Source organism: Ranitomeya imitator, chromosome 7, assembly GCF_032444005.1.
Source record: "Ranitomeya imitator isolate aRanImi1 chromosome 7, aRanImi1.pri, whole genome shotgun sequence".
In the NCBI taxonomy this organism is placed as follows: Eukaryota; Metazoa; Chordata; class Amphibia; order Anura; family Dendrobatidae; genus Ranitomeya; species Ranitomeya imitator.
Window position 1 is genome coordinate 217,337,598 of NC_091288.1, and position 24,816 is coordinate 217,362,413.

General features: G+C 40.5%; 1 protein-coding gene across 3 annotated transcripts in view; it reads left to right on the forward strand.

Moving 5' to 3' along the window:
• Positions 1–410: 410 nt before the first annotated feature.
• Positions 411–24,816, forward strand: part of LOC138645542 (large neutral amino acids transporter small subunit 4-like) — a 46,494-nt gene continuing 22,088 nt past the window's right edge. Inside the window, exons 1-5 of one of the 3 annotated variants that reach the window (XM_069734936.1) lie at positions 411–676; positions 17,173–17,229; positions 17,315–17,498; positions 17,591–17,646; positions 24,072–24,148. In XM_069734936.1, coding sequence (XP_069591037.1) covers positions 17,332–17,498; positions 17,591–17,646; positions 24,072–24,148 — 300 coding nt within the window. In that variant the 5' untranslated portion in view covers positions 411–676; positions 17,173–17,229; positions 17,315–17,331. Of the gene's footprint in view, positions 677–14,881; positions 16,498–17,172; positions 17,230–17,314; positions 17,499–17,590; positions 17,647–24,071; positions 24,149–24,816 lie in introns of those variants that run through there. The other 2 variants (XM_069734933.1, XM_069734934.1) reach the window with 2 other exon arrangements.

Consider the following 24,816-nt stretch of genomic DNA (forward strand, 5'->3'; position numbering starts at 1 on the left):
ACCCACCCAAGGACCATGCTGGAGAAAATTATGGACAACCAGAATCCACCTATATAAATAAAGCAAAGAATTTGTGATAGGACACAACAATCTCCTCGTATGTACAGGAGACCTTCCTGATCTCCCTTCCTTGAGTCGATTTACCAAGGTTATTCCAAGTTTGCTTGTCTTAGAAGAAAAATTGGCCTTCACGTCTCCCTGCGTTTCATGTCTATGTCTACTCCCAGTTAACTCTGTCTCATCGACAGTCACAGCCGCCTACTTTCTTGATCGACGTCTCTCCTCTTTGCCTTTTCCACTCCCTTCCCTTTCTCTACGTTGTCTCATCTTCCTTCCACAATCATCTACGAGCAGTTTTTGGAAGTTGCAAATTTCCTTCCTTTTGAGCAAGAGATTATCAAGTCAAACCCACAAAAGGCAAAGACCTATTTGTCTGAAGACGCTCGTCTGCAATCTCCCATCTTATTAATTATTTGTGGTCTCTTTTCTCTATATTGTATATCCTAATTTGAAAAAAATCTATAAAATGAAAGTCAAGGATTTTTGACATTTTCCAAGACTTGGACTCTGAAGGTTGATCCTTATCCTCATGCAAGTGCTTTGTTGCCACCAAAGAAGAATAAAAACTACCCCTCCTCACAATCTACGGTGCAGATAAGGTGATGAAATAATGAAGGTCAGTGATCGACAGGACATTGTTGATGGATGCTACCTATTTTTCACAGACCAGATAGTCTCTTGTAGAGTGCAAATTGATCTTCACATAGTCCTAGAAGCCTCCTACCTGCAATTATGGTGTTCATCGTGAGTGTAGACCTTGTCCGAGGACCTGTTCCTTGTGTGTCTGAGCTCTGAAGGCTCCATCTGGGATTTTATACCCTGAAGACTTTCGTTTTCTGGTCCCTTAGAGAAACTTCGCGTTGTCTGTTCTCATTATTTGGGGTCTAGTATGGGGATTCCCTCGTTCACATTTCTCACAATTGGGGTTTCCTCCATAGATTAGGTCAGCTCAAAATAAAATTGAGGAACTTTAAAATAGATGCAGAACTTCGTAGCATTGCAGTTCAGCACCGATTGCGTTGCCTGTGCATTTCTGTATTGGATAAGGATTGATCACCGTGGTCGCTGTCCACCAGGAAGCCGATAAACTCAGCCCCATATGATGGAGACCTCTGGAAACGGTAGTAAAAACATTAAAAGGGAACATATCTGGTGGTCTAGGGCAGTAAAACATTAAAAGGAGCATCCCTGGTGGTCTAGGGCAGTAAAGCATCAAAAGGAGCATCCCTGGTGGTCTAGGGCAGTAAAGCATCAAAAGGAGCATCCCTGGTGGTCTAGGGCAGTAAAACATTAAAAGGAACATCCCTGGTGGTCTAGGGCAGTAAAACATTAAAAGGAGCATCCCCGGTGGTCTAGGGCAGTAAAACATTAAAAGGAGCATCCCTGGTGGTCTAGGGCAGTAAAACATTAAAAGGAGCATCCCTGGTAGTCTAGGGCAGTAAAGCATCAAAAGGAGCATCCCTGGTGGTCTAGGGCAGTAAAGCATCAAAAGGAACATCCCTGGTGGTCTAGGGCAGTAAAACATTAAAAGGAGCATCCCTGGTGGTCTAGGGCAGTAAAGCATCAAAAGGAACATCCCTGGTGGTCTAGGGCAGTAAAACATTAAAAGGAGCATCCCCAGTGGTCTAGGACAGTAAAACATTAAAAGGAGCATCCCTGGTGGTCTAGGGCAGTAAAGCATCAAAAGGAGCATCCATGGTGGTCTAGGGCAGTAAAACATTAAAAGGAGCATCCCTGTGGTCTAGGGCAGTAAAGCATCAAAAGGAGCATCCCTGGTGGTCTAGGGCAGTAAAACATTAAAAGGAACATCCCCGGTGGTCTAGGGCAGTAAAACATTAAAAGGAGCATCCATGTGGTTTATGGCAGTAAAGCATCAAAAGGAGCATCCCTGGTGGTCCAGGGCAGTAAAACATTACAAGCAACATCCCTGGTGGTCTAGGGCAGTAAAACATTAAAAGGAGCATCCCTGTGGTCTAGGGCAGTAAAGCATCAAAAGGAACATCCCTGGTGGTCTAGGGCAGTAAAACATTAAAAGGAGCATCCCTGTGGTCTAGGGCAGTAAAGCATCAAAAGGAGCATCCCTGGTGGTCTAGGGCAGTAAAACATTAAAAGGAGCATCCCCAGAGGTCTAGGGCAGTAAAACATTAAAAGGAGCATCCCCGGTGGTCTAGGGCAGTAAAACATTAAAAGGAGCGTCCCTGGTGGTCTAGGGCAGTAAAATCATTAAAAAGAACATCTCTGATGGTGTAAGGCAGTAAAAGTCTTAACTAGTGGTCCAGGGGAATACAAGTGTTAACAAGAACATCCCTGGTGGTCTGGAGGAGTAAAAGTGCTAATAGGAATATTACCTGAGGTCTAGGGCAATAAAAATGTTACAAAATAGGAACATCGATGGTAGTATGCCATTCTAAGGGTGTTAATAAAAGCATCGCCGGTGGGCCTGGGTGGTAAAAATGTTAATCCGAACATTGATGGTGGGATAGGGCAATAAAAACCTTAAGTCCTGGTGGTCTAGGGCGCTGGCAATGTTAAAATGAACAACCCTGGGGTTCTAGGGCAGTAAATGTGTTAATAAGAACATTTTGGCTCAGTGGTGCCTTTGGCCATTTGCATGAGATGCTACCACAGCTGCCATCGTCACTGTCATGGTCCTTGCCGCGAATTACGTCGTCAATGTAACCACACTGAAGCTTCCATTATAGATGCCTGGGAGTTAACATTTACTGGAAAAATCCACTATAACATTGTGTATTATGTGTTTCCCATCTCTACTGTTAAAGTAAAGTGTTACATGGAAATCAAGAAACCGTAGTCCTCCACTCCTCACTATTCCTTTTCTCATTATATCCTTACAGGAGCACGCGACTTTTCCTGACCTGATACATTCGAAAATAGTGTCCAGGGCAATTTTTGTGCTTATTAGGAAACTTAATATTACCAGTAACACTTAGTCATCTAATAAACTTTTTATAACACCTAAAAAAAATTTGTAGCATAAAGAGGAACCCAAAATCAGAGTCGTGAGTAACGAGAAAGTTAAAAACAGCAAAAAAAAAAACGAAAAAGAAAATGAGAGCGAAACAATCTAAAGAGAAACGCTTCTGGTGATACAGAGAGAGAACGGGTTTCAGTGCTCTCCTCACATGTGAGGGACGCAGAGCCGAGATTTCTACTGATACAAGACCGTCACACTGTGAGGATTGTGCAATAGTGAGAGGATGCAACCCTACCACACTGGCTGCAACCTGCCGCACCAGGCGTCCAGGGCGAGCGACACGACAAGATGCATTATTATAGGAGTTATATTCCTGCATATAGAGGGCAGTATTATAGTCAGGGCCGGACTGGCCATCTGGCAATTCTGGCAAATGCCAGAAGGGCCACTCTGGTTGTGGGCCACCTTGTCTGCATCATTGCTAACAGAATCTGTGTTCTCAAGACAACAATACTATTAAGAGTTGTGATGGAGGTATCATTAGCAATATCAGTCTAGTAGTAAATATTGCTTTCCTCCATGAAGGGTAATATTAGTAATTTATCCCATCTGGTGCTTGGGGGTGAGAACAGCATGGGCCTGTGTGATTTCAAATGCCAGGGCTGAATTTCATTCCCAGTCCGCACCTGATTATAGTAGTTATATTCTTGTACATAGGAGCAGTATTATTGTAGTTATATTCTTGTACATAGGGGAGTATTATAGTAGTTATATTCTTGTACATAGGAGCAGTATTATAGTAGTTATATTCTTGTACATAGGAGCAGTATTATAGTAGTTATATTCTTGTACATAGGGGAGTATTATAGTAGTTATATTCTTGTACATAGGGGCAGTATTATAGTAGTTATATTCTCGTACATAGGGAGCAGTATTATAGTAGTTATATTCTTGTATATAGGAGGCAGTATTATAGTAGTTATATTCTTGTACATAGGGGCAGTATTATAGTAGTTATATTCTTGTATATAGGAGGCAGTATTATATTAGTTATATTCTTGTACATAGGGGCAGTATTATAGTAGTTATATTCTCGTACATAGGGAGCAGTATTATAGTAGTTATATTCTTGTATATAGGAGGCAGTATTATAGTAGTTATATTCTTGTACATAGGGGCAGTATTATAGTAGTTATATTCTTGTATATAGGAGGCAGTATTATATTAGTTATATTCTTGTACATAGGGGCAGTATTATAGTAGTTATATTCTTGTATATAGGAGGCAGTATTATAGTAGTTATATTGTTGTACATAGGGGCAGTATTATAGTAGTTATATTCTTGTATATAGGAGGCAGTATTATAGTAGTTATATTCTTGTACATAGGGAGCAGTATTATAGTAGTTATATTCTTGTATATAGGAGGCAGTATTATAGTAGTTATATTCTTGTACATAGGGGCAGTATTATAGTAAACAAACAAACAAACAAACCTACTTCAACACCCTCATCACCTCCCTGTCCAATAACTCTAAACGTCTCTTTGACACGTTCCAGTCCCTACTCAACCCAAGACCGCAGGCCCCAACCACGGATCTCCGTGCTGACGATCTGGCCAATTACTTCAAAGAAAAAATTGACCACATTCGACAGGAAATCATCTCCCAATCTCTTCATACCATGCACTGTCCTCCCTCCCCCACTGCATCTAGTTCACTCTCTGACTTTGAAGCAGTTACAGAAGAAGAAGTAATCAGGCTCCTTGCATCTTCTCGCCCGACCACTTGCACCAGTGACCCCATTCCGTCACATCTCCTCCAGTCCCTTTCCCCGGCTGTCACCTCTCACCTAACAAAAATATTCAACCTTTCCCTCACTACCGGTATTTTTCCTTCCTCATTTAAGCATGCCATCATACATCCATTACTTAAAAAACCATTCCCCGATCAAAACTGTGCCACTAATTATAGACCTGTCTCTAATCTTCCCTTCATCTCTAAACTCCTCGAACGCCTGGTCCACTCCCGTCTTACCCGCTAACTCTCAGATAACTCTCTTCTCGACCCTCTTCAATCTGGCTTCCGCTCTTTACACTCTACTGAAACTGCCCTCACTAAAGTCTCTAATGACCTACTAACAGCTAAATCTAATGGTCACTACTCCATGCTAATTCTCTTGGATCTCTCTGCAGCATTCGATACTGTGGATCATCAGCTCCTCCTCACTATGCTCCGCTCCATCGGCCTCAAGGACACCGTTCTCTCCTGGTTCTCCTCCTATCTCTCTGACCGATCCTTCACTGTGTCTTTTGCTGGTTCCTCCTCCTCTCACCTTCCCCTTACTGTTGGGGTTCCTCAAGGATCAGTCCTAGGCCCCCTCCTCTTCTCGTTGTATACTGCCCCTATTGGACAAACAATCAGTAGATTTGGGTTCCAGTACCATCTCTATGCTGATGACACCCAATTATACACTTCTTCTCCTGTTATCACACCGACCTTTTTAGAAAACACCAGTGATTGTCTTACCGCTGTCTCTAACATCATGTCCTCCCTCTATCTGAAACTAAACCTGTCAAAAACTGAACTCCTCGTGTTCTCTCCCTCTACTAACCTACCTTTGCCTGACATTGCCATCTCCATATGCGGTTCCACCATTACTCCAAAGCAACATGCCCGCTGCCTTGGGGTCATCCTTGATTCTGACCTTTCATTCACCCCCCACATCCGATCACTGGCTCGCTCTTCTTATCTGCATCTCAAAAACATTTCTAGAATTCGCCCTTTTCTTACTTTCGACTCTGCAAAAACTCTTACTGTTTCACTTATTCATTCTCGTCTGGACTATTGTAACTCTCTACTAATCGGCCTCCCTCTTACCAAACTTTCCCCGCTCCAATCTGTCCTGAATGCTGCAGCCAGGATCATATTCCTCACCAACCGTTACACCGATGCCTCTACCCTGTGCCAGTCATTACACTGGCTACCCATCCACTCCAGAATCCAGTACAAAACTACTACCCTCATCCACAAAGCACTCCATGGCTCAGCACCACCCTACATCTCCTCCCTGGTCTCAGTCTACCACCCTACCCGTGCCCTCCGCTCCGCTAATGACCTCAGGTTAGCATCCTCAATAATCAGAACCTCCCACTCCCGTCTCCAAGACTTTACACGTGCTGCGCCGATTCTTTGGAATGCACTACCTAGGTTAATACGATTAATCCCCAATCCCCACAGTTTTAAGCGTGCCCTAAAAACTCATTTGTTCAGACTAGCCTACCGCCTCAATGCACTAACCTAACGATCCCTGTGTGGCCTATTTATAAAAAAAAACAAAAAATCAGGTTCCTCGCACCATGTTCTCATTCACTTTATGCAGTTAATAGCCCACTGTGTCTGTACTGCTACATACTTAGGCAGTTAACTGGTTCATGCAGCTTTACATGAACACCCGATCCTTACACTATGGCCGGTCCGAATAACTAAAGCAATTGTTACCATCCACCTCTCGTGTCTCCCCTTTTCCTCATAGTTTGTAAGCTTGGGAGCAGCAGGGCCCTCATTCCTCCTGGTATCTGTTTTGAACTGTATTTCTGTTATGCTGTAATGTCTATTGTCTGTACAAGTCCCCTCTATAATTTGTAAAGCGCTGCGGAATATGTTGGCGCTATATAAATAAAAATTATTATTATTATTATAGCAGTTATATTCTTGTACATAGGGGCAGTATTATAGTAGTTATATTCTTGTACATAGGAGCAGTATTATAGTAGTTATATTCTTGTACATAGGAGCAGTATTATAGTAGTTATATTCTTGTACATAGGGGCAGTATTATAGTAGTTATATTCTTGTACATAGGGGCAGTATTATAGTAATTATATTCTTGTATATAGGGGCAGTATTATAGTAGTTATATTCTTGTACATAGGAGCAGTATAGTAATTATATTCTTGTACATAGGAGCAGTATTATAGTAGTTATATTCTTGTACATAGGGAGCAGTATTATAGTAGTTATATTCTTGTACATAGGGAGCAGTATTATAGTAGTTATATTCTTGTACATAGGGAGCAGTATTATAGTAGTTATATTCTTGTACATAGGGAGCAGTATTATAGTAGTTATATTCTTGTACATAGGAGCGATATTATAGTAATTATATTTTTGTACATAGAGGCAGTATTATAGTAGTTATATTCTTGTACATAGGAGCAGTATTATAGTAGTTATATTCTTGTACATAGGGAGCAGTATTATAGTAGTTATATTCTTGTACATAGGGAGCAGTATTATAGTAGTTATATTCTTGTACATAGAGGCAGTATTATAGTAATTATATTCTTGTACATAGGGGCAGTATTATAGTAGTTATATTCTTGTACATAGGAGCAGTATTATAGTAGTTATATTCTTGTACATAGGGAGCAGTATTATAGTAGTTATATTCTTGTACATAGGGAGCAGTATTATAGTAGTTATATTCTTGTACATAGGGGCACTATTATAGTAGTTATATTCTTGTACATAGGGGCAGTATTATAGTAATTATATTCTTGTACATAGGGGTAGTATTATAGTAGTTATATTCTTGTATATAGGAGCAGTATTACAGTAGTTATATTCTTGTACATAGGAGCAGTATTATAGTAGTTATATTCTTGTACATAGGGAGCAGTATTATAGTAGTTATATTCTTGTACATAGGGGCAGTATTATAGTAGTTATATTCTTGTACATAGGGGTAGTATTATAGTAGTTATATTCTTGTATATAGGAGCAGTATTACAGTAGTTATATTCTTGTACATAGGAGCAGTATTATAGTAGTTATATTCTTGTACATAGGGAGCAGTATTATAGTAGTTATATTCTTGTACATAGGGAGCAGTATTATAGTAGTTATATTCTTGTACATAGGGGCAGTATTATAGTAGTTATATTCTTGTACATAGGGGCAGTATTATAGTAATTATATTCTTGTACATAGGAGCAGTATTATAGTAGTTATATTCTTGTACATAGGGGCAGTATTATAGTAGTTATATTCTTGTACATAGGAGCAGTATTATAGTAGTTATATTCTTGTACATAGGGAGCAGTATTATAGTAGTTATATTCTTGTACATAGGGAGCAGTATTATAGTAGTTATATTCTTGTACATAGGGGCAGTATTATAGTAATTATATTCTTGTACATAGGAGCAGTATTATAGTAGTTATATTCTTGTACATAGGGGCAGTATTATAGTAGTTATATTCTTGTACATAGGAGCAGTATTATAGTAGTTATATTCTTGTACATAGGAGCAGTATTATAGTAGTTATATTCTTGTACATAGGGAGCAGTATTATAGTAGTTATATTCTTGTACCTAGGGGCAGTATTATAGTAGTTATATTCCTGTACATAGGGGCAGTATTATAGTAGTTATATTCTTGTATATAAAGTTTTAAACTTACCCACTTGCCATATAGAAAAATCTTATTACGAATGATGAGATAGTAGAAGTGTCCTATGTGTCTGGCATGGAGGTCTACAAGTTCCTTCACGACAGGATTCGGTGTTCCCATAATGACGCTATTATAGACATTTTGGATCTGAATATCTGACCATATACCGTAGACAAGACGCTGTACATTTGAGATGCTTCAGGGGTTAATTATTTACTTCTATAATAACATAATACTGCCACACAGTGCATATAAAATAATACCATATACAGTGCGCAAATAACAAAACCATACAGTCCCTACATAATACTGCCACATAGTGCTTGCATAACAGTATTTTATAGTGAGCACATAATGTAAATGTACATGGGGATGGCAATAATGGAAAGCGCCCCCTGAAGAAGCCTTGGGTGAAACGTGCGTTGGGGCTGGTGGGCCAGCACATATGTACTTTACCCCTAAATATCTATATACCAGCTTGATGTAAATACGTTACTTGATCCTTTTTCTTGGCTAAAATAGATTTAGCAATAGTCATAGCAATTGTCGTTGGCAAGGGGTATATTTTTAGGGGTTTTTGTTTTTAGGCCCAGCTATTTGTAGTATGTACTGGCATCACCTTTTGTTAGGAATACTCTGTTTGTATCCCACTTATATTTGATTATGCAGTATATACTATTGTCATGAAGAGAATCAGGAATATCTCTGTGCTGTGCAGAATTTACCATCATAAATAATTCCGCCACCCTCTTCTAGAGATATTACCGCCATGCCAGCTAGTCCTGTCACACTGCTGAATATGAGTGCTCTGACTCGGGGAACCCTTCCTGGTTATGTGCTGGAGATACAAGCTCCACCGTGACTATAAGGAGCCCCCAGCCCCGGCCACCGACCACGAGAATCATAGGGAAGTAACAAATGAAGACGATGACACGGTAACAGTGAAACCCGCTGCTCCGGAGCTGAACTCCGCTCGCTCGTGCTGGAGACGTGTCTCCATAAGAAAGGAGAGAAGTCGTTTCTTGCTATTGACCACAGGTCCGGCGTTACGTCACTTCTGCACTAAACCGACAGAAAGTCGTGTGCGTCCGCGAAGGATCCTGTGTCCCATCGTCTCCAGTATCACAACCCGCCATGTAAGGCTACTTTCACACTTGCGTTGGTACGCGGCCGTCGCAAAGCGTCGGCGCGACGTACCGACGGATGTTGTGCAAATTCGGCATAACGTGGGCAGCGGATGCAGTTTTTTAACACATCCGCTGCCCCATTCTATGTCCCGGGGAGGAGGGGGCGGAGTTCCGGACGCGCATGCGTGGTAGGAAATGACGGACCCGACGTACGAAAAAAAGGTTACATTGAACGTTTTTTTCGTGACGATGGTCCGCCAAAGCACGACGCATCCAGTGCACGACGGACGCGACGTACGGCCATACGTCGCGATCCGTCGGCAATACAAGTCTATGGGAAAAAAACGCATCCTGCGGGCACATTTGCAGGATGCGTTTTTTTCCCAAAAATGAGGCATTGCGACGGACAGCAAACGACGCAAGTGTGAAAGTAGCCTACACACACGAGCGCCCTTCACAGAGAAACACTGACTGACAGCAAGGAGACGGCGGCCTCAGTCATTTCTCACACGTCTGAGGTAAACTGAAAGCAAAGCTGAGCGCTGATTGGTTGCCCTGGTAAAATGGAAGCTGAGCTCTGTTTAGGCAACACACGGCAGGTGAGCTCTGACTGTGTGAAATGGAAGCTGAGATCTGATTGGTTGCCCTGGGTAACAAATATATGTATACACAGTATAAATAGAATACAGTCTGACATTAGCGCACTATCTTTGTTGCCTATACAAACCAATCAGAGTTCAGCTTTTATTTCTAACACTGCTGTAGTAAAAAGAAAGCTGAGATGTGACTGGTTGCTCTGGTAAAATGAAAGCTGAGATCTGACTGGTTGCTCTGGTAAAATGAAAGCTCGGCTCTGATTGGTTGCTCTGGTAAAATGAAAGCTGAGCTCTGATTGCTTGCCTCTAGAAACCAATCAGAGTTCAGCTTTTATTTCTAACAATGCTGTGGTAAAATGAAAGCTCAGCTCTGGTTGGCTGGTAAATGAGGCCGCTCATGTTTACCTATTTCCAGGTCCAGACGAGCCCCGGCGGGGGCCAGATGGAGACATATTGAATGGAGGTCCCTACCGGCCGCTATCCAGCTCCTATTATTGTCACAGCTGATCGGTGGGGGCCGGCGCGGTTGGACCCCCACATATTTGATATCGATCACCTATCCTGTAGATAGATCTTCAATATATTCTGACCAGACGGCCCCTAATAACTAAGGGTAGATTTTTTTTTTATTTTATTTTATACATATAACTCTGATATTTGATCATATTCCTCATTTACAGTGGGGCAAAAAAGTATTTAGTCAGTCAGCAATAGTGCAAGTTCCACCACTTAAAAAGATGAGAGGCGTCTGTAATTTACATCATAGGTAGACCTCAACTATGGGAGACAAACTGAGAAAAAAAAATCCAGAAAATCACATTGTCTGTTTTTTTAATATTTTATTTGCATATTATGGTGGAAAATAAGTATTTGGTCAGAAACAAACAATCAAGATTTCTGGCTCTCACAGACCTGTAACAACTTCTTTAAGAGTCTCCTCTTTCCTCCACTCATTACCTGTAGTAATGGCACCTGTTTAAACTTGTTATCAGTATAAAAAGACACCTGTGCACACCCTCAAACAGTCTGACTCCAAACTCCACTATGGTGAAGACCAAAGAGCTGTCAAAGGACACCAGAAACAAAATTGTAGCCCTGCACCAGGCTGGGAAGACTGAATCTGCAATAGCCAACCAGCCTGGAGTGAAAAAATCAACAGTGGGAGCAATAATTAGAAAATGGAAGACATACAAGACCACTGATAATCTCCCTCGATCTGGGGCTCCACGCAAAATCCCACCCCGTGGGGTCAGAATGATCACAAGAACGGTGAGCAAAAATCCCAGAACCACGCGGGGGGACCTAGTGAATGAACTGCAGAGAGCTGGGACCAATGTAACAAGGCCTACCATAAGTAACACACTACGCCACCATGGACTCAGATCCTGCACTGCCAGACGTGTCCCACTGCTTAAGCCAGTACATGTCCGGGCCCGTCTGAAGTTTGCTAGAGAGCATTTGGATGATCCAGAGGAGTTTTGGGAGAATGTCCTATGGTCTGATGAAACCAAACTGGAACTGTTTGGTAGAAACACAACTTGTCGTGTTTGGAGGAAAAAGAATACTGAGTTGCATCCATCAAACACCATACCTACTGTAAAGCATGGTGGTGGAAACATCATGCTTTGGGGCTGTTTCTCTGCAAAGGGGCCAGGAGGACTGATCCGGGTACATGAAAGAATGAATGGGGCCATGTATCGTGAGATTTTGAGTGCAAACCTCCTTCCATCAGCAAGGGCATTGAAGATGAAACGTGGCTGGGTCTTTCAACATGACAATGATCCAAAGCACACCGCCAGGGCAACGAAGGAGTGGCTTCGTAAGAACCATTTTAAGGTCCTGGAGTGGCCTAGCCAGTCTCCAGATCTCAACCCTATAGAAAACCTTTGGAGGGAGTTGAAAGTCCGTGTTGCCAAGCGAAAAGCCAAAAACATCACTGCTCTAGAGGAGATCTGCATGGAGGAATGGGCCAACATACCAACAACAGTGTGTGGCAACCTTGTGAAGACTTACAGAAAACGTTTGACCTCTGTCATTGCCAACAAAGGATATATTACAAAGTATTGAGATGAAATTTTGTTTCTGACCAAATACTTATTTTCCACCATAATATGCAAATAAAATGTTAAAAAAACAGACAATGTGATTTTCTGGATTTTTATTTCTCAGTTTGTCTCCCATAGTTGAGGTCTACCTATGATGTAAATTACAGACGCCTCTCATCTTTTTAAGTGGTGGAACTTGCACTATTGCTGACTGACTAAATACTTTTTTGCCCCACTGTATATTTCATAATTTTATATATATATTATTTATTTTATTATACATTTTCACTTTAGGATTTAACTTTGTTTTTGAGCACATTTTAGATTTCGCTATTTTTGATATTTTTATGCTGTGATCACTTTTTTTTTGGTCGTTGTTTCTTTTCAGATTAACATTTACAAAGAAAGAAAAAATATTTCCATGAAATCGTATAAAAACCTCCCTCTGCGGTCGCCCCGTAGAAACTGCTGAGGTGCAGATGTTTTTGTCGTATTGCACAATGTATAGAGACGGATTATTCGTCTTCAGTAGATACATGCGGAATATCCCTTTAATTGATCAGCAGGGAGTGCAGCTATAGGGGGCGCAGAGGCGGTGGCACAGGGTGGGCTGTTAGCGCACCCCCAAATCCGAGGACTGCACCCCTCCATGAGCTCTTCCCACCAGACAAGCATATGTATTATAATATTAAAAAATACTCACAGAATTAAAGCTTCACTTTTATTTTTTTTTCCAGCTTTTTTTTCTGCAATCAAATATATAATTAAAAAAATAAACGTTATATATTATGTTTTTTACTTACTTATATATTTTTGTGTTTATTTATATAACTATTTTCTTAACCTCGTCCTGAGCCTAAGCCTAACAATCACATTAATTCTAGCCTATCTATTACCCTAGCCCTAGCCCTATTTCTAACCCTTACCTTAGCCCTGGACCTGACAATGGCCCGAACCATAAACCTAGAGCGCCAATGTTTTTCACCTCGAGATCCCATTAGTCACGTCGTGTGTCCCAGCTACCGGAGAACGAGGCTTTTTGATGGTGCCGGATCAATGTTGCGCTACTATCCATAAACCTAAACCTAATATCAGCCTTAATCCTAACCCCAGACCTAACCCTAACCCTAATCCAAACCTTAGCCCTAACCTTATCCATGATCCTAACCCTAGTCATAACTGTAATCCTAGCCCTAATCTAAACCCTAACCTTATCCATAATCCTAACCCTTGTCCAAACTGTAATCCTAGCCCTAATCTAAACCCTAACCCTAACCTTATCCATAATCCTAAACCTAGTCCTAACTGTAACCCTATCTCTAATCTAAACCCTAACCTTATCCATAATCCCAACCCTTGTCCTAACTGTACCCCTAGCCTTAACCCTAGCCCTAACCTTATTCCTAATCCTAACCCCAGCCCTAATTTAAACCCTAGCCCTAACCTTATTCCTAATCCTAACCCTAGTCCTAACTGTAACCCTATCTCTAATCTAAACCCTAACCTTATCCCTAATCCTAACCCCAGCTCTAAACCTAACCCTAACCTTAACCCTAGCCCTAATCTGAACCCTAGCCCTAATCTTATTCCTAATCCTAACCCTAGTCCAAAAACTGTAACCCTATCCATAATCTAAACCCTAATCCTATCCATAATCCTAAACCTAGTCCTAAATGTAACCATAGCCCTAATCTAAACCCAAGCCCTAACTTTATCCGTAATCCTAACGTAGTTCTAACGCTAACTACAGCCCCAACTTTAGCCCTAACCGAAACCTTAGAAAACCTATATTGGAACCAAAATCTAAGGGCGCTAACAAAATATTAAAAAAATACCAAAAGAATATAGAAGCAACAAGGCCCAAATAAAAACTCAACTGCTGCGCTCTGCATAGAAACAGGCATCTGTTGGCTGCTGTACTCATTTGGCTTGATGGCTGATGGGAAGGTGCGTTTGCTCCAAGAAGAAGCATTAATTGGTGCTGGATCAATCATTTGACAGAGGTGTTAAAAGGGGGAAATTTTGGGCACCCGTGGAATTTGGCAGCCGGGTTATCCGCCCTTGTGGCTCCCACCATACTATGCCATTAGGGCCCTCCGGCTTGAGATGACTCCTGCATTGTGGACACCATATTGTGGCTGGGTGCTCTTGCTGGGCACCGTTGTAGGCGGGAGACTCTACGTCAGTGGGAGCGGTATGGCCGTAGGTGGAAATTCGTGAAACCAAGGGTTCTGAAAAGTCCCCGATGTCACCCCATATAATGTCGGTGAAATGATTGGAGGTTTGCAGAAATTTGGACACCCCCTCCTTACTGCCCTCTGGTGGGGGGGAGGGATACCCTGCTGCAATGGATGACCATTGGTCACCGGTATTGGTTTCAGTAAGAGAAGATTCGCGTTCTTCAGTAATGGGAGATCCCAGACGCTAGAAACCCGCAGAGGAAAAAGGGATTGTCCAAATGTGTGCGAGGGACGGTCTGACGTCAGGGACGGGTTCATGGGGCCACTCGGGTCTATAGAGCTAATTGTGCGGCTGTTTGTGTATGTTTATGGTCCTCCTGTATTGTACACACGCCATCGCTCCCTCCTGTCAGCCATGATTGGCGATTTACAGCTGTGGGTCCGGACTGTGTTACCTGTAAATATAAAGTCACATGTGTGCGAGCAGCGCAAACCTCGGCGGCACTCAGAGCGGAGCTGCCCTCCTTGTCATAGACCAGCAAGAACTATATACTATTGTGTACCGCCTGGGATACACCGCCTGGGATACACCGCCTGGGATACACCGCCTGGGATACACCGCCTGGGATACTCCACCTGGAATACACCGCCTGGGATACACCGCCTGGGATACACCGCCTGGGATACACCGCCTGGGATACTCCACCTGGAATACACAGCCTGGGATACACCGCCTGGGATACACCGCCTGGGATACACCGCCTGGGATACACCGCCTGGGATACTCCATCTGGGATACACCGCCTGGGATACACCGCCTGGGATATACCGCCTGGGATACACCGCCTGGGATACACTGCCTGGGATACTCCACCTGGAATACACAGCCTGGGATACACCGCCTGGGATACACCGCCTGGGATACACCGCCTGGGATACACCGCCTGGGATACTCCACCTGGAATACACCGCCTGGGATACACCGCCTGGGATACTCCATCTGGGATACACCGCCTGGGATACACCGCCTGGGATACACCGCCTGGGATACACCGCCTGGGATACTCCACCTGGAATACACAGCCTGGGATACACCGCCTGGGATACACCGCCTGGGATACACCGCCTGGGATACACCGCCTGGGATACTCCATCTGGGATACACCGCCTGGGATACACCGCCTGGGATATACCGCCTGGGATACACCGCCTGGGATACACTGCCTGGGATACTCCACCTGGAATACACCGCCTGGGATACACCGCCTGGGATACACCGCCTGGGATACACCGCCTGGGATACACCGCCTGGGATACTCCACCTGGAATACACCGCCTGGGATACACCGCCTGGGATACACCGCCTGGGATACTCCATCTGGGATACACCGCCTGGGATACACCGCCTGGGATACACCACCTGGGATACTCCACCTGGAATACACCGCCTGGGATACACCGCCTGGGATACACCGCCTGGGATACACCGCCTGGGATACTCCACCTGGAATACACAGCCTGGGATACACCGCCTGGGATACACCGCCTGGGATACACCGCCTGGGATACACCACCTGGGATATACCACCTGGGATACACCGCCTGGGATACACCGCCTGGGATACACCGCCTGGGATACACCGCCTGGGATACACCGCCTGGGATACTCCATCTGGGATACACCGCCTGGGATATACCGCCTGGGATACACCGCCTGGGATACACCGCCTGGGATACACTGCCTGGGATACACCGCCTAGGATACATAGCTTCGGATACACCGCCTGGGATACATAGCTTCGGATACACCGCCTGGGATACACCGCCTGGGATACCTCACCTGGGATACACCGCCTAGGATACATAGCTTCGGATACACCGCCTGGGATACATAGCTTCGGATACACCGCTGAACACTCGGCAGCACCCGCCACTTTTCCTATCATCTTTCCCCGCTGTGACATGGGGCGAGTACTTCGCCTGTGGCTGCTGAGCTCGGCCCTCGTGGAAACTCTGCTCTTCTCGGGGTGTCTGCTCGGATGGAATTCCCTGAGCCCCATCTTGGTGGATGAGGGGGTGCTGTACCGCGACTGTCCCTCAGGTCTGTATCCGCCTCATCCATTATCTCGCCGTTATAGCGCATCGTCAGTTTGTTGTCTGTGTGTCCCCCGGAGCTGGAGCCGTCGGAGGCGCGGAGTAACGGAAGCTCCGGCGGTCGGAGTCGTGGACGTGTGGGTGAGCAGCGCAGGATTTATACGTATACCTCCAATATGCGGTAAGAAGTGGCGGTCAGTGAGGGCAGGACCACCGGTGCTTAATTCTATGGTGCGCAAACATTTGCCAACCCCCACTTGCCGTTATTTTTTGGAGGGGCAAAGTGGGTCCATTGAGCTGGATGAGATAAGTAACCAGGAGCTGCTTCACTTTATGGGTCGGTGCCGCTATGCTGCAGGTTCCTATGCAGAGCACTGTTAGTAGCAAATGAGCTTTCTCTTTCAGTTGCTGCCTATGCAGAGCACAGCAGTTGATTTGATTAAGCTGGTTATATGAAGAAGTTAACGTTTTCGTCTTGGTCGCTGCCTATGCAGAGCATCACAGCCGCAGATAAAATAATATCTGCGCTCTGCATAGGCAGAAACTGAGATAACTTTGGCTGCACTGTGCTCACCGATTGTCACTTGTAATTTTATGGGACGTGAGACAGCTACTCTCTAGTCACTATTGTCTTTGTGCACGGCGTCACCTAGAAAGTCATGGTCCTCTCTATGTCCCCCAGAGCGGTTGGAGGTCGGGGGCAATGACAGCTCTGGAGGGCAGCGCTCTGCACGTGTGGGTAAGAACACCCCCTATATACTGTGTGTCTGTTCTCTCTCCTCTCAGGTCTCTCTTCATCTCTTCCTTATGGTTTTCTTACTTAGAGCTGGTGTCTCCCCTGATGGAGGAAGAGCCGGGACCCCGCGACCCACAAGACTCCTGCTCACCCCAAGAGAAGAACCTCAACGTAGGCTTCACAGTAGGAACCTTCTTCGTGTGGGGGGCTTTCCTCCCCCTGCAGCTACTTCTGGGATACGCTCACATCAGGTCCCTGCGTCAGATAGGAGGGTGAGGACTATACTGACTGTAGACCCCCACACATGATAGCCGCCATATTGTGTCCGTCACCGCCACTCATCACCAACACGTCTCCCCAACAGAGCCCTGGTGTCCGTCTCCTACCTGATGCTGGCGTACTGTCTTACCAATCCTCAAAGTGAGCATAAACCTGATTATTATAGCAGTTATATTCTTGTACATAGGAGCAGTATTATAGTAGTTATATTCTTGTACATAGGAGCAGTATTATAGCAGTTATATTCTTGTATATAGGGGGCAGTATTATAGTAGTTATATTCTTGTACATAGGGACAGTATTATAGTAGTTATATTCTTGTACATAGGAGCAGTATTATAGCAGTTATATTCTTGTATATAGGGGGCAGTATTATAGTAGTTATATTCTTGTACATAGGGGCAGTATTATAGTAGTTATATTCTTGTACATAGAGGCAGTATTATAGTAGTTATATTCTTGCATATAGTAGCAGTATTATAGTAGTTATATTCTTGTACATAGGAGCAGTATTATAGCAGTTATATTCTTGTATATAGGGGGCAGTATTATAGTAGTTATATTCTTGTACATAGGGGCAGTATTATAGTAGTTATATTCTTGTACATAGGAGCAGTATTATAGTAATTATATTCTTGTACATAGGGGCAGTATTATAGTAGTTATATTCTTGTACATAGGGGCAGTATTATAGTAGCTATATTCTTGTACATAGGAGCAGTATTATAGTAGTTATATTCTTGTACATAGGGGCAGTATTATAGTAGTTATATTCTTGTGCATAGAGGCAGTATTATAGTAGTTATATTCTTGTACATAGGGACAGTATTATAGTAGTTATATTCTGTACATAGGGGCAGTATTATAGTAGTTATATTCTTGCATATAGTAGCAGTATTATAGTAGTTATATTCTTGTACATAGGGGCAGTATTATAGTAGTTATATTCTTGTACATAGGGGCAGTATTATAGTAGCTATATTCTTGTACATAGGGGGGCAGTATTATAGTAGTTATATTCTTGTACATAGGAGCAGTATTATAGTAGTTATATTCTTGTACATAGGGGGCAGTATTATAGTAGTTATATTCTTGTACATGGGGGCAGTATTATAGTAGTTATATTCTTGTACATGGGGGCAGTATTATAGTAGTTATATTCTTGCATATAGTAGCAGTATTATAGTAGTTATATTCTTGTACATAGGGGCAGTATTATAGTAGTAATATTCTTGTACATAGGGACAGTATTATAGTAGTTATATTTTTGTACATAGGAGCAGTATTATAGTAGTTATATTCCTGTACATAGGAGCAGTATTATAGTAGTTATATTCTTGTACATAGGGGCAGTATTATAGTAGTTATATTCCTGTACATAGGAGCAGTATTATAGTAGTTATATTCTTGTACATAGGAGCAGTATTATAGTAGTTATATTCTTGTACATAGGGGGCAGTATTATAGTAGTTATATTCTTGTACATAGGGGCAGTATTATAGTAGTTATATTCCTGTACATAGGAGCAGTATTATAGTAGTTATATTCTTGTACATAGGGGGCAGTATTATAGTAGTTATATTCTTGTACATAGGGGCAGTATTATAGTAGTTATATTCTTGTACATAGGGGGCAGTATTATAGTAGTTATATTCTTGTACATAGGGGCAGTATTATAGTAGTTATATTCTTGTACATAGGAGCAGTATTATAGTAGTTATATTCTTGTACAAAGGGGGCATGATTATAGTAGTTATATTCTTGTACAAAGGGGGCAGTATTATAGTAGTTATATTCTTGTACATACGAGCAGTATTATAGTAGTTATATTCTTGTACATAGGGGGCAGTATTATAGTAGTTATATTCTTGTACATAGGGGCAGTATTATAGTAGTTATATTCTTGTACATAGGAGCAGTATTATAGCAGTTATATTCTTGTACATAGGGGCAGTATTATAGTAGTTATATTCTTGTACATAGGGGCAGTATTATAGTAGTTATATTCTTGTACATAGGGGCAGTATTATAGTAGTTATATTCTTGTACATAGGAGCAGTATTATAGTAGTTATATTCTTGTACATAGGAACAGTATTATAGTAGTTATATTCTTGTACATAGGAGCAGTATTATAGTAGTTATATTCTTGTACATAGAGGCAGTATTATAGTAGTTATATTCTTGCATATAGTAGCAGTATTATAGTAGTTATATTCTTGTACATAGGGGCAGTATTATAGTAGTTATATTCTTGTACATAGGGGCAGTATTATAGTAGCTATATTCTTGTACATAGGAGCAGTATTATAGTAGTTATATTCTTGTACATAGGGGCAGTATTATAGTAGTTATATTCTTGTGCATAGAGGCAGTATTATAGTAGTTATATTCTTGTACATAGGGACAGTATTATAGTAGTTATATTCTGTACATAGGGGCAGTATTATAGTAGTTATATTCTTGCATATAGTAGCAGTATTATAGTAGTTATATTCTTGTACATAGGGGCAGTATTATAGTAGTTATATTCTTGTACATAGGGGCAGTATTATAGTAGCTATATTCTTGTACATAGGAGCAGTATTATAGTAGTTATATTCTTGTACATAGGGGGCAGTATTATAGTAGTTATATTCTTGTACATGGGGGCAGTATTATAGTAGTTATATTCTTGTACATGGGGGCAGTATTATAGTAGTTATATTCTTGCATATAGTAGCAGTATTATAGTAGTTATATTCTTGTACATAGGGGCAGTATTATAGTAGTTATATTCTTGTACATAGGGACAGTATTATAGTAGTTATATTCTTGTACATAGGAGCAGTATTATAGTAGTTATATTCCTGTACATAGGAGCAGTATTATAGTAGTTATATTCTTGTACATAGGGGCAGTATTATAGTAGTTATATTCCTGTACATAGGAGCAGTATTATAGTAGTTATATTCTTGTACATAGGAGCAGTATTATAGTAGTTATATTCTTGTACATAGGGGGCAGTATTATAGTAGTTATATTCTTGTACATAGGAGCAGTATTATAGTAGTTATATTCTTGTACATAAGAGCAGTATTATAGTAGTTATATTCTTGTACATAGGGGGCAGTATTATAGTAGTTATATTCTTGTACATAGGGGCAGTATTATAGTAGTTATATTCTTGTACATAGGGGGCAGTATTATAGTAGTTATATTCTTGTACATAGGGGCAGTATTATAGTAGTTATATTCTTGTACATAGGAGCAGTATTATAGTAGTTATATTCTTGTACAAAGGGGGCATGATTATAGTAGTTATATTCTTGTACAAAGGGGGCAGTATTATAGTAGTTATATTCTTGTACATAAGATCAGTATTATAGTAGTTATATTCTTGTACATAGGGGGCAGTATTATAGTAGTTATATTCTTGTACATAGGGGCAGTATTATAGTAGTTATATTCTTGTACATAGGAGCAGTATTATAGTAGTTATATTCTTGTATATAGGGGCAGTATTATAGTAGTTATATTCTTGTACATAGGGGGCAGTATTATAGTAGTTATATTCCTGTACATAGGGGCAGTATTATAGTAGTTATATTCTTGTACATAGGGGGCAGTATTATAGTAGTTATATTCTTGTACATAAGAGCAGTATTATAGTAGTTATATTCTTGTACATAGGGGGCAGTATTATAGTAGTTATATTCTTGTACATAGGGGCAGTATTATAGTAGTTATATTCTTGTACATAGGAGCAGTATTATAGTAGTTATATTCTTGTATATAGGGGCAGTATTATAGTAGTTATATTCTTGTACATAGGAGCAGTATTATAGTAGTTATATTCTTGTACAAAGGGGGCAGTATTATAGTAGTTATATTCTTGTACAAAGGGGGCAGTATTATAGTAGTTATATTCTTGTACATAAGAGCAGTATTATAGTAGTTATATTCTTGTACATAAGGGCAGTATTATAGTAGTTATATTCTTGTACGTAGGAGCAGTATTATAGTAGTTATATTCTTGTATATAGGGGCAGTATTATAGTAGTTATATTCTTGTACATAGGGGGCAGTATTATAGTAGTTATATTCCTGTACATAGGGGCAGTATTATAGTATATATATTCTTGTACATAGGAGCAGTATTATAGTAGTTATATTCTTGTACATAGGGGGCAGTATTATAGTAGTTATACTCTTGTACATAGGGGCAGTATTATAGTATTATATTCCTGTACATAGGAGTGCAGTATTATAGTAGTTATATTCTTGTACATAGGAGCAGTATTATAGTAGTTATATTCTTGTATATAGGAGCAGTATTATAGTAGTTATATTCTTGTACATAGGAGCAGTATTATAGTAGTTATATTGTTGTACATAGGGGCAGTATTATAGTAGTTATATTCTTGTACATGGGGGCAGTATTATAGTAGTTATATTCTTGTACAAAGGGGCAGTATTATAGTAGTTATATTCTTGTACATAAGAGCAGTATTATAGTAGTTATATTCTTGCACATAGGGGCAGTATTATAGTAGTTACTGTATATTCTTGTACATAGGAGCAGTATTATAGTAGTTATATTCCTGTACATAGGGGCAGTATTATAGTAGTTATATTCTTGTACATAGGGACAGTATTATAGTAGTTATATTCTTGTACATAGGAGCAGTACTATAGTAGTTATATTCTTGTACATAGGGGGCAGTATTATAGTAGTTATATTCTTGTACATAGGGGGCAGTATTATAGTAGTTATATTCTTGTACATAGGGGCAGTATTATAGTAGTTATATTCTTGTACATAGGGGCAGTATTATAGTAGTTATATTCTTGTACATAGGGGCAGTATTATAGTAGTTATATTCTTGTACATAGGGGCAGTATTATAGTAGTTATATTCTTGTACATAGGGGCAGTATTATAGTAGTTATATTCTTGTACATAGGAGCAGTATTATAGTAGATATATTCTTGTACATAGGGCAGTATTATAGTAGTTATATTCTTGTACATAGGGGCAGTATTATATAGTTATATTCTTGTACATAGGAGTAGTATTATAGCAGTTATATTCTTGTACATAGTGGCAGTATTATAGTAGTTATATTCCTGTACATAGGGGCAGTATTATAGTAGTTATATTCTTGTACATAGGAGCAGTATTATAGTAGTTATATTCTTGTACATAGAGGGCAGTATTATAGCAGTTATATTCTTGTACATAGTGGCAGTATTATAGTAGTTATATTCCTGTACATAGGGGTAGTATTATAATAGTTATATTCTTGTACATAGGAGCAGTATTATAGTAGTTATATTCTTGTTCACAGGAACAGTATTATAGCAGTTATATTCTTGTATATAGGAGCAGTATTATAGGAGTTATATTCTTGTACATAGGGGCAGTATTATAGTAGCTATATTCTTGTATATAGGAGCAGTATTATAGCAGTTATATTCTTGTACATAGGGGCAGTATTATAGTAGTTATATTCTTGTACATAGGAGCAGTATTATAGTAGCTATATTCTTGTACATAGGGGCAGTATTATAGTAGTTATATTCTTGTACATAGGGGCAGTATTATAGTAGTTATATTCTTGTACACAGGAGCAGTATTATAGTAGTTATATTCTTGTACATAGGGGCAGTATTATAGTAGTTATATTCTTGTACATAGGGGCAGTATTATAGTAGTTATATTCTTGTACATAGGGGCAGTATTATAGTAGTTATATTCTTGTACATTGGGGCAGTATTATAGTAGTTATATTCTTGTACATTGGGGCAGTATTATAGTAGTTATATTGTTGTACATTGGGGCAGTATTATAGTAGTTATATTCTAGTACATAGGAGCAGTATTATAGTAGTTATATTCTTGTACATAGGAGCAGTATTATAGTAGTTATATTCTTGTACATAGGAGCAGTATTATAGTAGTTATATTCTAGTACATAGGAGCAGTATTATAGTAGTTATATTCTTGTACATAGGAGCAGTATTATAGTAGTTATATTCTTGTACATAGGGGCAGTATTATAGTAGTTATATTCTTGTATATAGGAGCAGTATTATAGTAGTTATATTCTTGTACATAGGGGCAGTATTATAGTAGTTATATTCTTGTACATAGGGGACAGTATTATAGTAGTTATATTCTTGTACATAGGGGCAGTATTATAGTAGTTATATTCTTGTACATAGGAGCAGTATTATAGTAGTTATATTCTTGTATATAGGAGCAGTATTATAGTAGTTATATTCTTGTACATAGGGGCAGTATTATAGTAGTTATATTCTTGTACATAGGGGCAGTATTATAGCAGTTATATTCTTGTACATAGGGACAGTATTATAGTAGTTATATTCTTGTACATAGGGGCAGTATTATAGTAGTTATATTCTTGTACATAGGGACAGTATTATAGTAGTTATATTCTTGTACATAGGAGCAGTATTATAGTAGTTATATTCTTGTACATAGGGAGCAGTATTATAGTAGTTATATTCTTGTACATAGGGGCAGTATTATAGTAGTTATATTCTTGTACATTCATTTTTTTCAGACCTTTCTCTGTTTCTGCCGTTTGCTTTGATGTCTCAGGGTCTCGGGGGAAGCTGCATTCTCTTTTCCTCCCTCCTGGTAAGGATAATACCACATTTAGCCTTTAGTGACACAAACTATGTTATCAGCGACCAATTTATTGTGTTTTTTATGTGAACTGTTTGTGATGTCTAATGTGTCACCTACAAACATCCAAAGCGTTTACACAACAGATGCCTTATGGCGCCCAAGAGCAGGAGATTATAGCAATATACAGCGCCTTGCGAAAGTATTCGGCCCCTGGAACTTTTCAACCTTTTCCCACATATCAGGCTTCAAACATAAAGATACCAAATGTAAATTTTTGGTGAAGAATCAACAACAAGTGGAACACAATTGTGAAGTTGATCGAAATTTATTGGTTAATTTTAAATTTTTGTGGAAATTCAAAAACTGAAAAGTGGGGTGTGGGATATTATTCGGCCCCTGTAACTTAATACTTTGTTGCGCCCCTTTTGCTGCGATTACAAATCTCTTGGGGTTTGTCTCTATCAGTTTTGTACATAGAGAGACTGAAATTCTTGCCCGTTCTTCCTGGCAAACAGCTCAGTGAGGTTTGATGGAGATCGTTTGTGAACAGCAGTTTTCAGCTATTTCCACAGATTCTCGATTGGATTGAGGTCTGGACTCTGACTTGTCCATTCTAACACCTGGATACGTTTATTTGTGAACCATTCCATTGTAGATTTTGCTTTATGTTTGGGATC